This window comes from Pelodiscus sinensis, chromosome 22 (genome assembly GCF_052426305.1).
Source record: "Pelodiscus sinensis isolate ZL-2025 chromosome 22, ASM5242630v1, whole genome shotgun sequence".
NCBI lineage: Eukaryota > Metazoa > Chordata > Testudines > Trionychidae > Pelodiscus > Pelodiscus sinensis.
The window spans coordinates 2,259,233-2,271,682 of NC_143073.1; the positions used below are offsets into that span (position 1 = coordinate 2,259,233).

The window sequence follows — 12,450 nt, forward strand, 5'->3', positions numbered from 1 at the left end:
ACCATTACTCCTGTAACACGGGACCCCCAGCCCCCCGGAGGGCACAGGGGGCCAGCACTCCCGGGAAGAGCCGGTTCCACACCCGCCCCCTTCCAGTCCCGGCAGCAGGAGCCGGCAACCTGCCAAGCCACGAGGCCTCCATGCACCAGGTGGGAGCAGGAGTGACGGTGCCAGCCACGGCTGGACACGGTCTGCGCTGGCCTTCAGTCACCAGGCTCTCAGCCACCGTGGTTACAGGGCCAAGGCGCACGGCGGCAGAGGCGGTCCCAGGAGCTGGCTCCTGCGGCCAGTCGCCCTGGTGTGGGGTGGCCAGCGCCCGCGCACCCCAGGCACTGGCCTGTCCCCGAGGCGCGTCCATTGGGAGATGGAGGAGCAGGGACGTACCACGACGACCTGCCCTCCCTCCCCTCCCCTCCCCTCCGCGCGCGGCCACTGGGCGGTTACCTGGCATTCCGAGGAGACCGCCCGCGACGGAGAGCTGGGGCGCCTGAGCGAAGTTGGACAGCATGGAGCGGGCAGAGGTGGGGATGCCGCGCTGCAGGGAGCTCTGGGGCTGCGGAGCCTGCAGGACAGAGCACGGGGGGGACAGTGAGCAGGGCACAAGCTGCCCGCCTCTCCCAGGGGCGCAGCCACAGAGACCCTGCCCCAGGGCGGCAGCCGGGGGGGCAAAGGGACAGACTCAGAGCGCCCGTCTTGGCTGGAGCCAGGGGCAGGCGGGGCCCGGGGCAGCGACCACCCTTGCCTGGCAGCAGGGGCCAGCGGTCAGAGACGGGCTCTGCCCTTTCTGCCTGTGTCCAGGGCTTGGGACCCGATTCCTGCAGGGCTGAGCGCCCCCTGCTGGCTGCTCTGGCAATGACCAGCGCTGGCCACAGCCACCAGGGCCTGAGGCCCAGGGCAGCATGTCCCACCCATGGAAAGGGCCGGCCGGCCGCCCAGGAGGGGCTCACCTGCCGGAGCGTGTGGTGCCTCATGATGGTCTCCTGCTTGCTGACGCTGGGCACGGCGGGAGCTGCAGTGGGAGACAAGGCTGCCTGCTGCTGTAGCCTCTGCTCAATCTCCTGCAGGAAGCAGAGGCCTTTAGAGCCACGCGGGAGGGAGGGGAGAACGCGCCAGGCGGGGCCGCCTCCGAACCCTTCCGCCCTCACAGCAAGAGGAGCGGCGAGCCTGGCCTGTGCACGCTGGCTACCGCCCAGCCCCGCCAGCGGGCCAGGCCGGGGACAGCCGCCCTGCAGCAGAGGGATGGGTGCGTGGACCAGCCTGGGCCGGGACAGGTGGGCGAGCCGGAGTCCTGGTGAGGGCCTGGCCGGCGGGACGATCCTGGTGGATCTCAGCAGCCCGGCAGACCCGGGGGGCTGAGGGGAGTGTTGGGAGGAGTGCCCAGGTCCCAGAGCTGGGCAGCCACCGCTCCCCGGGGGAGCTGAATCTCACACCCTGCTGCCCCAAGAGGAGAGGGAAGGCGACCCTAGTCCGGGGGGGGGGATGATTTTTGATGGGGGCGCCACCCCAAGATTTTGGAAGTGCTCAAGGCCGCAGTTTCCTGCAGAGGGGGTACGGGCTCTGGAGGGAGGTTAGGGGCCAACAGGAGCTCGTGTCGGGGCTTGGGAGCAGGCTCCAGAGGGCTCCACCCTTGCTGTGAACCAGGGTGCCAGCTGGAAGAGCTCCGGCCTGCCCCTGTTTAAGCAGGTAACTGGTTCAGTAGGCTCAGACACCCCTAGCGGGGGCATGTGCATGCAGAGGGTTTGGGTGGTGGCCTGGGGCAGGGAGTTGGGGGGCAGAGGCCGGCTCCGGCTGGGAGGCGCTCCTGGCCAGTGGCGCAGCGGGGTATTCAGGCTGGCCCCTGACCGGCAGCCCCAGGCCGCTCAAAGAGGCTGGTTGCTTCTCGCTCCTTCCTGTGTCCCACCCCAACGGAGCTGAGAGTCTGTGCTGGGGCGGGGCAGCATGGAGTCTCCCTCCCCTCCCCCACCCCCGCGTGCGGCCACGGGGCTGCCAGCGGGGTGGGCGGGGTCCGGCCTGTCCCTGCACTAGTCAGTCTCCAGCCTGGCTCCTCCCCCTGCCCTTGTTCTCAGCCCCTCCCCTAAGCTCCCTAATGCCACCCTGCCGTCTCCAGCCCTCGAGAAAGGGGGCTGGTGAGACCCCACCAGGTGCTGCCCAACCCCAGCCTGGGTGCCCCCGCTCTGGGATCCCCGAGCGGCCCAGCAGGTCCCCTGCGGCCAGGAGCCTGGCAGCCCCCGGACAGGGCACGGCAGCGGTGGCTGGGCGGAGGAACGGCAAGGTGCTCTAAGAGCCAGGCTGCGTTTAACCGAGCCCAGTGAGCCGCCGTCCCTGTAGCTCTGACTCAGAGGCTGGTGACCAGGGAGCCTGCAGCCGAGTGATGCCACAAGGGGGGCAGCAGGAGACGCTCTGGCTGCCCCTGGCGGTGCCCTACCAGAGCAGCCTCTTTCGAGACTCACAAAGGCTCAGCCCTGCCCTCCGCCTGGCCAGGCTCCTCGCGGGGACCGAGACAGGCCCCCACACTGCGGGCCGCCGTGCAGGTGGAGCTCTTCTGGGAAGAGCAGCCAGCTGCAAGCTCTCGGCTGGCACGCGCCAAGGAGCGGCCACACCCTGGGGGCAGCCCGCCTGGCCGGATGAAGCGGAGAGCTTAGCAGGCGGGCTATGCTGCCAGCAGCAGTCCAAACGCCCCAGAGGATTGGGCCTTGGGCCATGCCACGGAGAAACCCGGCAGAGGCCTCGCTCGAGAGCCGGGGCAGCATGCATCTGGGCGCTCGCCCTGCTGAGCAGCCCACAGCGGCTTTTACAGAGCGCTCGGCTTGTCTCCGCGCTCTCCTGGCTGGCTTGTCGGCTGCGGCCCCTGGAGAGGCATTCAAGGGCAAGGAGCCGGTCCCGGCAGGGCAGGCCCTTTCAGATCCCCCCTCGGCCCGGGACAGAGCACACGCCTGGCCGGGGAGGGGAGGGGGGAGCGCGGGGGACTCGCCTGCTCCTGCTGCAGCGCTTTCACGAAGGCGTTCTTCAGCCGGTTGGTGTGCTCGGCCTTCAGCGCCTTCTTCTGGTTGGAGGTCATGCACTGCTCACACAGGATCTTCCCGCTCTTCTCCTGCTTCCAGTGCGGCGTGAAGTCGGTGCGGCACTGAGCGCAGACAAAGGGCTCCACGCGCAGGAGGGACGCACAGCCTTTGCCTAGACCAACAGCCGGGGTCACCAGGGCGGCGCAGACGCCCAGCCTCCCCCGCCGCCCAACCGGCACCTCTCGCGCCCCTGGGTCAGCGCCGGGCACAGGCAGAGCGACTCAAGGGAGGGGCTCAGGCGGGGCTGCCGAGGTACTGCCCGAAAGGATGGGAGTTGACAGTCAGAATCCTAGAACTGGCAGGGCCCTCGAGGGCATGGAGTCCAGTCTCCCGCCCTCAGGGCAGGACCCAGCACCGTCTAGAGCATCCCCGGCAGGTGTCTGGCCACCCTGCTCTTCAATATCCCCAGTGATGGAGATTCCACAACCCCCCTGGGCAATTTATCCCAGTGTTTCACCCCCTGACAGGCAGGAAGTTTTTCCTAACGTCCAACCTAAACCTCCCTGGCTGCAGTTTAAGCCCCTTGCTCCTTGTCCTGTCCTCAGAGGCCGAGGGGAACACGTTTTCTCCCTCCTCCTTGGAACACCCTTTAGATACTTGAAAACCGCTCTCATGTCCCCTCTCAGCCTTCTCCTTTCCAAACCAAACAAGCCCAACTCCTTCAGCCTCCCCTCAGAGCTCATGTCTTCTAGAGCAGTGTTCCTCAAGCAGTGGTACTTGAGAAGTCTGGGCGGAGGGACAGCAATACAACTGACATTTGGAGAAAGCTGAAGTTTTAAGTTTTACAGCTTTATTGTTTTTGTACTTTTTACCCCCCAAAATTTCATCATCCACCCAGCTACGATCAATTGAGTGTCTGAAAACTGTAGGTACTGGGTGTGTGGGTGTGTGTGGGGGTGTGTGTGTGGGGGGGTAAATATGAAAAGGGGTACTTAAAAAGATTGAGAAACAGTTCCAGACCTGCATCATTTCTGTTGCTCTTCTCTAGCCAGTGGCCAGCTCTAAACCCGGGTGTGAAACTGCGAGGTCCCAACCAGTGCCGATGGCCCCGCAAGTCCCGCTGGCGGGCAGCAGGGCAGACACGGGAAGGCTGGCTGATTTCAGACGGCCCTCAGCGGAGGAGTGCGGGCCCCGTGCACCCCTGGCCCTTTCCAGCCCAGGTGGCCCCTTGCCCAAGAGTACTGCAGAGGGCTTCTCCCAGCTCTGCGCCTGGCTGCCCCTCCTGTTCCCGGGAGGGAAGGTGCTGCGCGTTGCCCTGGGAACGGGACCAGCAGGAGCCGGAGAAGAGGGGCTGGGTTCGCTGGGGGGTGTCCCAGCCAAGGGGCGGAGGTGGGTCTTTATCCAGCCTCCCTTGCCCCAGCTGAGCGGCCCAGGGACCCATGCGGTGCTCGCTAGCCAATCAGCACTCTGGTCTCTTCCGCGTCTGCGCAGGCAGCTCCCTGCTCGCCGCTGCTAGCCAGGGGAGGATTTCACCAAGCAGGCTGGCAGCACCTGGCAGCCATGACCCAGGCAGGCAGCCAAGCCCTGCCCGTTCCCAGAGGCAAAGCCGGGCGGGCAGAGGGGACACGGCGCAGCTGGGGGTCTCAGCACTCGGCAGAGCCTGTTTTCCAGGAGGGAAGCGACAGGCCCGTGCTCCGTGCGGGAGTGGAAGCCAGCGCCCGGCACTCACCTTGGCTGTCGATAACACTCTGCACCACCTCCTCGAGCCCCACCATGTAGATGAACTCGCTGTTGGCGGCGCTGGGCAGGAAGTGCAGCAAGGGCGCCGGCGGCTTCGGCGGGGGGATCTCCAGCAGCGTCTTTTCCAGTTGCTTGCGCAGGGCGAGCTTGGCAGCGGCCTGGGAATTGGCGGCGTCGTTCAGCGCGCCGGGGCTGGGGAGCGGGGAGGACACCCTGTTCACAGCCCCGGGCTGGATGTGGGAGGCGAGGTTCATGTAGATGGCTGAGGAGGTCGAGCGCTGGCAGGGAACAGAGCTTGACTGCGGGAGAGGGAGGAGAGAGGTAGTGAGGGCAAGCCGAGGGCAGAGCGCTCTGGCAGGGCCTGGGACCTCGCCGAGCCACCACAGAGAGGTGGCCAGGAGGGACCTGGGTCCCAGCTCTACCATCAGTTCAGCAGCCTCCCACAAGTGCCCCAGGAACCATCTCTGGAGCGTCCCGCTGCGTCAACCCCTCGTCTGCAGCATCCAACGACCCAACGGACCCTCCCGCCAGCTCCGAGAGCCTGGCTGCATGAACACAGCCCACCTGCATCCCCCCGCCCCCCGGCGCAGGCAGCACCATGTGCTGGGCTCCTCCCCCTTTGGCCTCACTGATCAAGGACTAGAGAAAATGCCCGAGTTTCTCAGTGAAGAGCTCAAATTGTCAGGCTTACGAAAGCTCAAGTGAGGCCTTGCCACGTCTCCAGAGTCCTGGGGAGCGCACACGGGGTGCCAAAGCACTCTTTAATTAGCAGAGATGGGCAGAACAAGCAGCAGTGACCGGCAGCTGAAAGGAGGCCTCGAGGAAACGCACAGCCTCGGGGCTGGGCGACTAGTCGCTGGAACCAACGTATGGGAAGTGGCGTGTGCTCCGCTGCCCGGGGTCTCCAGGCGCCGAGTGGTGCCCCTCTGCGACACACGAGCCAACCCAGAGCACTCAATCCAGGAGCAACGGGACAAAGGCAAATAGACAAGGGATCAAACCAGATCTGGCGGCCTGCTCTGGCCTTGGACACGCCATGCAACGCGGCTTCCCCACCCTGCCTAGGGCTGCTGCTGGCTTACGACCGTCTCTTCTCAGCAGCCTCACCACCCTGGCCTTTTGACACTGGCCTCAGTTTCAGCCACCCCGTAACAGCTCCAGCAGGCCCAGCCTGTGACTTGGCCGGCGCACGTCACCCTGGCATCTGGGCGACAGGAAGCAAGGGTGCTGTGCTAGACCACTCCCCATGACGGCCGCGAGCACCGGGTTTCTCCGCCTGCTGAGATGGAGCTGGCACCCACGGCCTTTTGGCTTGATCTTCAGATCGCATCAAAGCCTCGTGCGAGCGCACCGATTCCAGCCAGGCTTCGGACAGGCCCACGTGGCGCGCTCACCCGCACGCCAGCCCACTGGGCTCCTGGTGAAGTTCCCTCAAGGTGGGTGCACGCCGGGCTGGACGCGAAGCTGGTACTCGGAAGCGTCCAGTGGTCGGTGACTGGTTGAGCCCGTCGTCCACCCCCCATCCATGTGTTCCAAGGCTCCCTGTACTCACACGGCAAGGGCGCATTTAGAGGGGTCTTGGGTCCCTTGCAGCCGGATGTGTCTACAAGAGGCTGTCCCCTCTTCAGGCACTCAGCCGTAGCGGCCTGACTTCCGGACGCTGCCCCAGGACGAAAGATGGCTGTAAGATTCATGCCCTCACACTGCCAGGGATATTCAGAGATCTTCCGGCTCCTCCCTTCCTCTGGGCAAGGCAGGGGAAATGCGCAGGCTGCCCGGCCCCCACTGGATTTGCCACATGCGCTTTACACCTTGGAGGGGTGATGATGGTAGCTTGATCTTACCGATGAGACAAAATGGCCCCAAAGTGCTGAGCTCCACAACCTCCACCCTCCATGTGTCTCAGGGTTAGACTTCATCTGCTCTGGACCCCGCTTGTTGGATCCAACCTTTGATAGCCGGCAGTCAGTTTCCAAGTGGAAGAGAACCCCTCCCCCCCCAAAAGCCATTCGTTTTAAGGACCAGATCTGAGGCACTGTCCCAGGGTGAGATGTCAGGGCAGGAAGACTTGGAACCACCTGATGCGCTGAAGAGCTGTAAGTCACCAGGACCAGCTGGGATCACCCAGGAGCGCTGCAGGAAGTCCAGTGAAGCTGCCCAACAACCCATCGTGGCGAGCAGCCTGTGTACCAGACTGGCGGCTCGCCCAGGTAATCACAGCTTCTAGCAAACGTTCCAGAGGTGACCCTGGCAATTACATGCCGAGGAACCTCACTTCAATCTACGCAACAGGCTGAACTGGTAAACAAGGACAAACAGAGGAATGATTTACTGGGGAGGAGTCAATGCAGAGCGTGTCCAGGGAAAGCAAGCCTCCAGCACCAATTCGAATTCTGTAAGGGCATCAAGAAACGTGGCCAAAGGGGAGATCCAGTGGAGAGCGGGTTCTTAGATTTTCAGAAAGCCTTTCACAAGGCCCCTCACTGAAGGCTCCTAAGCAAAGGAAGCCATCAGGAGATATTAAGGAAGGTCCTCTCCGGTATCAGTAACTAGTTAATAGGTAGGAAACAGACAGGAAGAGTAAGTGGTCAGTTTTCACAATGGAGAGATAAATAGCACGGACCTTCAAGGGTCTGTCCTGGGACCAGTGCTGGCCCACATGTGCCAGGAGAAGGCCTTTTTCTGTAGCCATATGATAAGGCCTAAGGCCTTCGTCCGCAGCCAGACAAAGAGCAGCCGCCATGGGCTGAAAAGCAGGGAGGTCCCATGGAATTAAGGCGGCAGCTCTGTTCCAACGGCACCAGATAAAGAAACGGATCTCAGGATAGCTGAAGCAAGCTTAGTTTGACAGCGTTTCATCTGGCAAGAAACCATTTCTCAATCACTGGGGTTATGAAATCGTCGTTCCTTTATTCTAGCACCCTGGCTCCCACTTTCCCGTTTGTTGGACAATCTCTGTCGGGTTTTAAATCCTTTCTGGCTGTCGGGATGGCTAATTTTGCTGGGTGCAAGCTGATTAAGGTGGTGGGGCAGGGCTGGTTAGGGAATTCCGTTACAGTACGGGAGGGTGGGGAGTAAAATGTTAGTACAATAACTGGTTACAGTCTAGCTCAGCAGGACTCAAGTGTCTCTGTAAACTGGGGCCCAAAAGGAAGTTCTTTGGGACCAGCTCCAGGACACAACTCCAGAGTGAGAGCTGCCAGAGCTCAGCCCTGTGCCAATAACTGTGCAGAAACGGGAGTGGCCAGACAGCTCTGATCCTGCCTGACCACTAGACTGGTAACTGTATGGCCACCCGCAGGACCCGAGCGCACAGGTGTGAATGCATATGCTGCTTTCCAAGTGTATTTTCAGTCAATGCGAGGTATTGTCTTTCCTGAGAAAGATTCCATCTGCTTCTTACATGCCTAACACATTCACAAGCGATCTGTGTTTACAAAGGGGTAAACAGTGAAGTGGCAAAGTTTACAGACAATCCAGGACACCGCAGGGAACCCAAAGCTGACTGGGAAGGGTTACGAAAGGATCCTACAAAACAGGGCAACCAGGCAACAAAAAGCAGATGAAATTCCAGGTTGATAAAAGCAAAGTAATGCACAATGGAAAACCAACTGAACTACACACCCAAACCACTGGGGCATACGCTGGCTGTTATCACTCGAGGAGCTTGGAGTGACGGGATGGTTCAGAAAACATCTGGTCAGTGCGCAGTGGCAGTCACAAAAGCTAACCGTGTCAGAAGCCGTTGGGAAAGGGTTAGATCATAGGCCACCCACACTTTGAACAGTGCCTGCAGGTCTGGGCTCCCCGTCTCAGCAGGGGCACACTGGAATGGAGAAGATGCACAGAAAGCCAACCAAAATGATCACGGGGGATGGAAGAGCTTCCGGACCAGGAGATTTTAAATCCGGAAGTGTTCAGTTTAAGAAAGAGCCAACTAAGGGGCTTTGACAGAGGGCTGGCTACAGTTCATGGCAGGTATGGGCAAAGTCACTAGGACCGTGTTATCTGCCCCTTCCCAGAGCACAAGGGCCAGGGGTCATCCACAGAAATCAATAGGCTGCAGGTTTAAAGCCAACAAAAAGTAACTCACATGATGCACTGGTAACCAGGGGAACTCATTGCCGGGGTTGTTATGAAGGCCAAAAGTTCAAAAAAGAATGCTAAGTCTATGGAGGATACACCCGCCAATGGCTATTAGCCAAGACAGTCAGAGACCCGACACACGGCATCCTGCAGCCTCTGCCAGCTAGAAGCTGGGATGGACGACAGGATGGGTCACGCAATAATTGCCCTGAACTCTTCTTTCCCTCTGAAACATCTGGCTCTTCCCCCTGCTGGGTGACGCTACTAGGCTAGATGGACTGCTGGTCTGACCCAGCCTGGCTCTTAAATTGCCCCTTCCACTTCTCATGCAGGCTAGACCTTTACGCCTTTGTCCACCCTGCAGATGCATTTCCGCACCGCGGCTTCATGAGGCGCCTTCACCGTGAGCTCTGCTCTTCGCCAGAAGTCTGGAGTTATTCAAGTGCTCAAAAGCCCCTAGCCGGCATCTCCCCTCCCGGCGCCATTGCGCTGAATCCATTCTCGGCAGAACAAAGAGGAACTTACCGGCTGGTAGTTGATGGCTGGATTCATGCTTGGAGTTGTAGTGCGGATGAGGCCAGGTTTAGGAGGAACACGCTGTCCTTGTAACTGGGTGGGGTTTGGAGCAATCACACGCTGCGACATAAGCATATGGGGAAGCGTCGTGTTTGTGGCAGACCTAATGACACTGTGACCCTGTCCAGGGGAAAGGGGGAAAAGAAAAGAGAAAGAGGTTATCAGGCAAAGTGGGATTTGTAACAGAATACGTAATGCACAAGCAGGTGTTGACATCAACCAATTGCCATCTCCATTAACCCAACTTCCTCGAGTCGCGACATTTCACAAAGGGCTGCTCGAAGGCAATGCAGAGCCTCAGGTGGAGAGGCTGGGATTTCAACTGCAACAAGAACGGGAGATTAACTTCCCCGCGATCCAGCGGCGTGCTCTGGAATGGGACCTGCGCTGGTGGGGGGCTCAAACGTCACACCCCACAAATGGAAGCTGGGATACCAAGTGCTCAGTCCGTCTGTCTACCCCCCTCTGCTATTAACGGACCGAGCTGCTCCGACCCACAAGCAAAGCTGCAAGCGGAAGAGGCCTACTACATGCCACAGTGGTGCGAACGGTAACGGTACCTGGATGGTTGCTGATGGGTTTTTGTCTGAGGTCATTACAATGAAATAATGCCCAAGAGAATGTACTGGAAGGGGGGCTGTTCTTTAGCACGGGTTGGCTAGCAGAGTTCAGAAAAACCATCCTAGCTCAGCAGGATTAGGGGAACCATGCTGCGATAAACACTAACCCAAGTGCTCAGTACGGGCTGAACCCAGCACGGGTCAGCCCCTTGCTCTCCAGACTGCAGGGCATGTGCAAGGCTCCTACTGCTTTCTACATTGCTGGGGCCACGGCCGCGGCCGCGCAGGAGAGCATGTGACAAAGGGATGGATTCTGCACTTAGGAAGGGGTAGATCAGAAAGCAGTGTCTCGCTCCTCACAAGGGTCTCTCATCACAGCTCCGGAAACCTCCACCCAGCATGCAAACACGCGCCCTCTTTGCTTGAAGCCCGTTTCCTTCCCACAGCATGATCGGGCTGCATCAGCGCAGGCTTCACCCCAGAATCACTGCCACAGCAGGGAAACAAGTGCCACCCACACACAGCGACGGCTAGCGGGGAGAAACGGGTCAGCGAGAGTGGGCCTGAAGCCGCCGCGCTCTCGGGCAGAAGGCTACGGGCAGCAGTAAGACAGCCACGCACCACGTGGGCTCTCGCCCACCGCTCTGCCGGGACAGGAAGCAGTGCTGCTTGAGGGTGCATTGCCTCGCTTCCCTCTGCGCCGTGGAGTACTGTGAACACCGGTCAGCGTCAGTGAACACGGTCAAGCACCAGCCTTGCTTTTCACTGCCCACAGCCACAGTCTGACAACCCTCAGGGGACGCAGGCAGCCAGGGCAAGCTAGCAAGAGTCTATTGTGGGTGGGCTGGACAGTGTCAACTCAACCGCATGCTGTGCACATCCCCCAAGGGAAGGGGACACCCCAGCACATGGCAGAAATGGGAGGAAGGCCAGGGAAGATAATGGAGCAAGTAATTAAGGGCTCCAGCTGCAAACAGCTGGAAGTTAATATGGTGATAGGTAACACCAGCATGGATTTGTAAAGAAGATATCACGTCAAACCAATCGGATAGCTTTCTCTAATAGGATAATGAGCCTTGTGGATAAGGAGGAAGTGGTGGATGTGATACACCTAGACTTTAGTAAGGCATTTGGCATGGTCTCGCATGACCTTATTAACAATAAACTAGGGAAATGCAACCTAGATGGGGCTATTATAAGGTGGGTGCATAACTGTCTGGATAACCACTCAGTCATTATTAACGGTTCACAGCCATGCTGGAAGGGCATAACAAGTGGGGTTCCACAGGGGTCTGTTTTGGGATCAGCTCTGTTCAATATTTTCATCAATGATTTAGATGATGGCATACAGAGTACGAATATTAAGTTTGCAGATGATCCCAAGCTGGGAGGAGTTGTGAGTGCTTTGGAGGATAGAGTCATAATTCAAAACGATCTGGACAAACTGGAGAAATGGTCTGAGGTAAACAGGATGAAGTTTAATAAGGACAAATGCAAGTGCTCCACTTAGGAAGGAACAATCAGTCTCACACATACACAATGGGAAGCGACTGTCTAGGAAGGAGTACGGCAGAAAGGGATCTATGGGTCAGAGTAAACTACAAGCTAAATATCTGGGAGGAATTAACAGGAGTGTTATGAGCAAGACACGAGGAGTCATTCTTCCACTCTGTGCTGATTAGGCCTCAATTAAGAGTTCTGTGTCCAGTTCTGGGCACCACATTTCAAGACAGATGTGGAGAAACTGGAGAAGGTCCAGAGAAGAGCAACAAGAATGATTAAAGGTCTAGAGAACATGAGTTAGGAGGGAAGACACAAAGAATTGGGTTTGTTTAGTTTGGAAAGAAGACGACAGGGGACATGAGAGCAGCTTTCAAGTACAGGCAGTCCCCGGGTTACGTACAAGATAGGGACTGTAGGTTTGTTCTCAAGTTGAATCTGTATGTAAGTCGGAACTGGCGCCAGCCGCTGCTGAAACTGCTCAGTTTCAACAGCGGCTGAATCTGGACGCCAGTTCTGACTTACATACGGATTCAACTTAAGAAACCCAGGTGTCCCCAAGTCAGCTGCTGCTGAAACTGATCAGCGGCTGATTCTAGGAAGCCCGGGGCAGAGCAACTCTGCCTCGGGCTTCCTGTAGTCAGCCCCTGGTCAGTTTCAGCAGCGGCTGACTTGGGGACCCCTGGGGCAGAGCAGCTGGGGTGCTGCCGGGTTGGTACAGTAGCGCCGAGGAGCGGCGCGGGACCAACCCGGCAGCGCCCCAGCTGCTCTACCCCAGGCGTAGGCAAGAAAAGCCTGGTCTGCTGGGGGGGGGGAGGGGGGACACTAGCTGCACACACACCCCCCCCCCAGCAGACCAGGGAGACGCGGGTGGCAGGACCGCCCGCGTCCTCCACAGCTTTGCTCCGTCTCCCTGGTCTGCTGACCAGGGAGATGGGGAGCAAAGCCTTGGAGCACATCTGCAGCAAAGCCTTGGAGCATGCTTG

At 59.4% G+C, this 12,450-nt stretch overlaps 1 protein-coding gene across 3 annotated transcripts in view; it reads right to left on the bottom strand.

Moving 5' to 3' along the window:
* The window catches only part of GATAD2B (GATA zinc finger domain containing 2B), an 83,381-nt gene that overhangs the window by 5,374 nt on the left and 65,557 nt on the right, over window positions 1–12,450 (bottom strand). For all 3 annotated transcript variants that reach the window (XM_075907281.2, XM_075907280.2, XM_075907279.2), the window contains 5 exons: window positions 9,354–9,524; window positions 4,732–5,041; window positions 2,972–3,174; window positions 948–1,058; window positions 445–562 (listed from right to left, as the gene is read on the bottom strand). In XM_075907281.2, coding sequence (XP_075763396.1) covers window positions 445–562; window positions 948–1,058; window positions 2,972–3,174; window positions 4,732–5,041; window positions 9,354–9,524 — 913 coding nt within the window. The remainder of the gene's footprint in view (window positions 1–444; window positions 563–947; window positions 1,059–2,971; window positions 3,175–4,731; window positions 5,042–9,353; window positions 9,525–12,450) is intronic.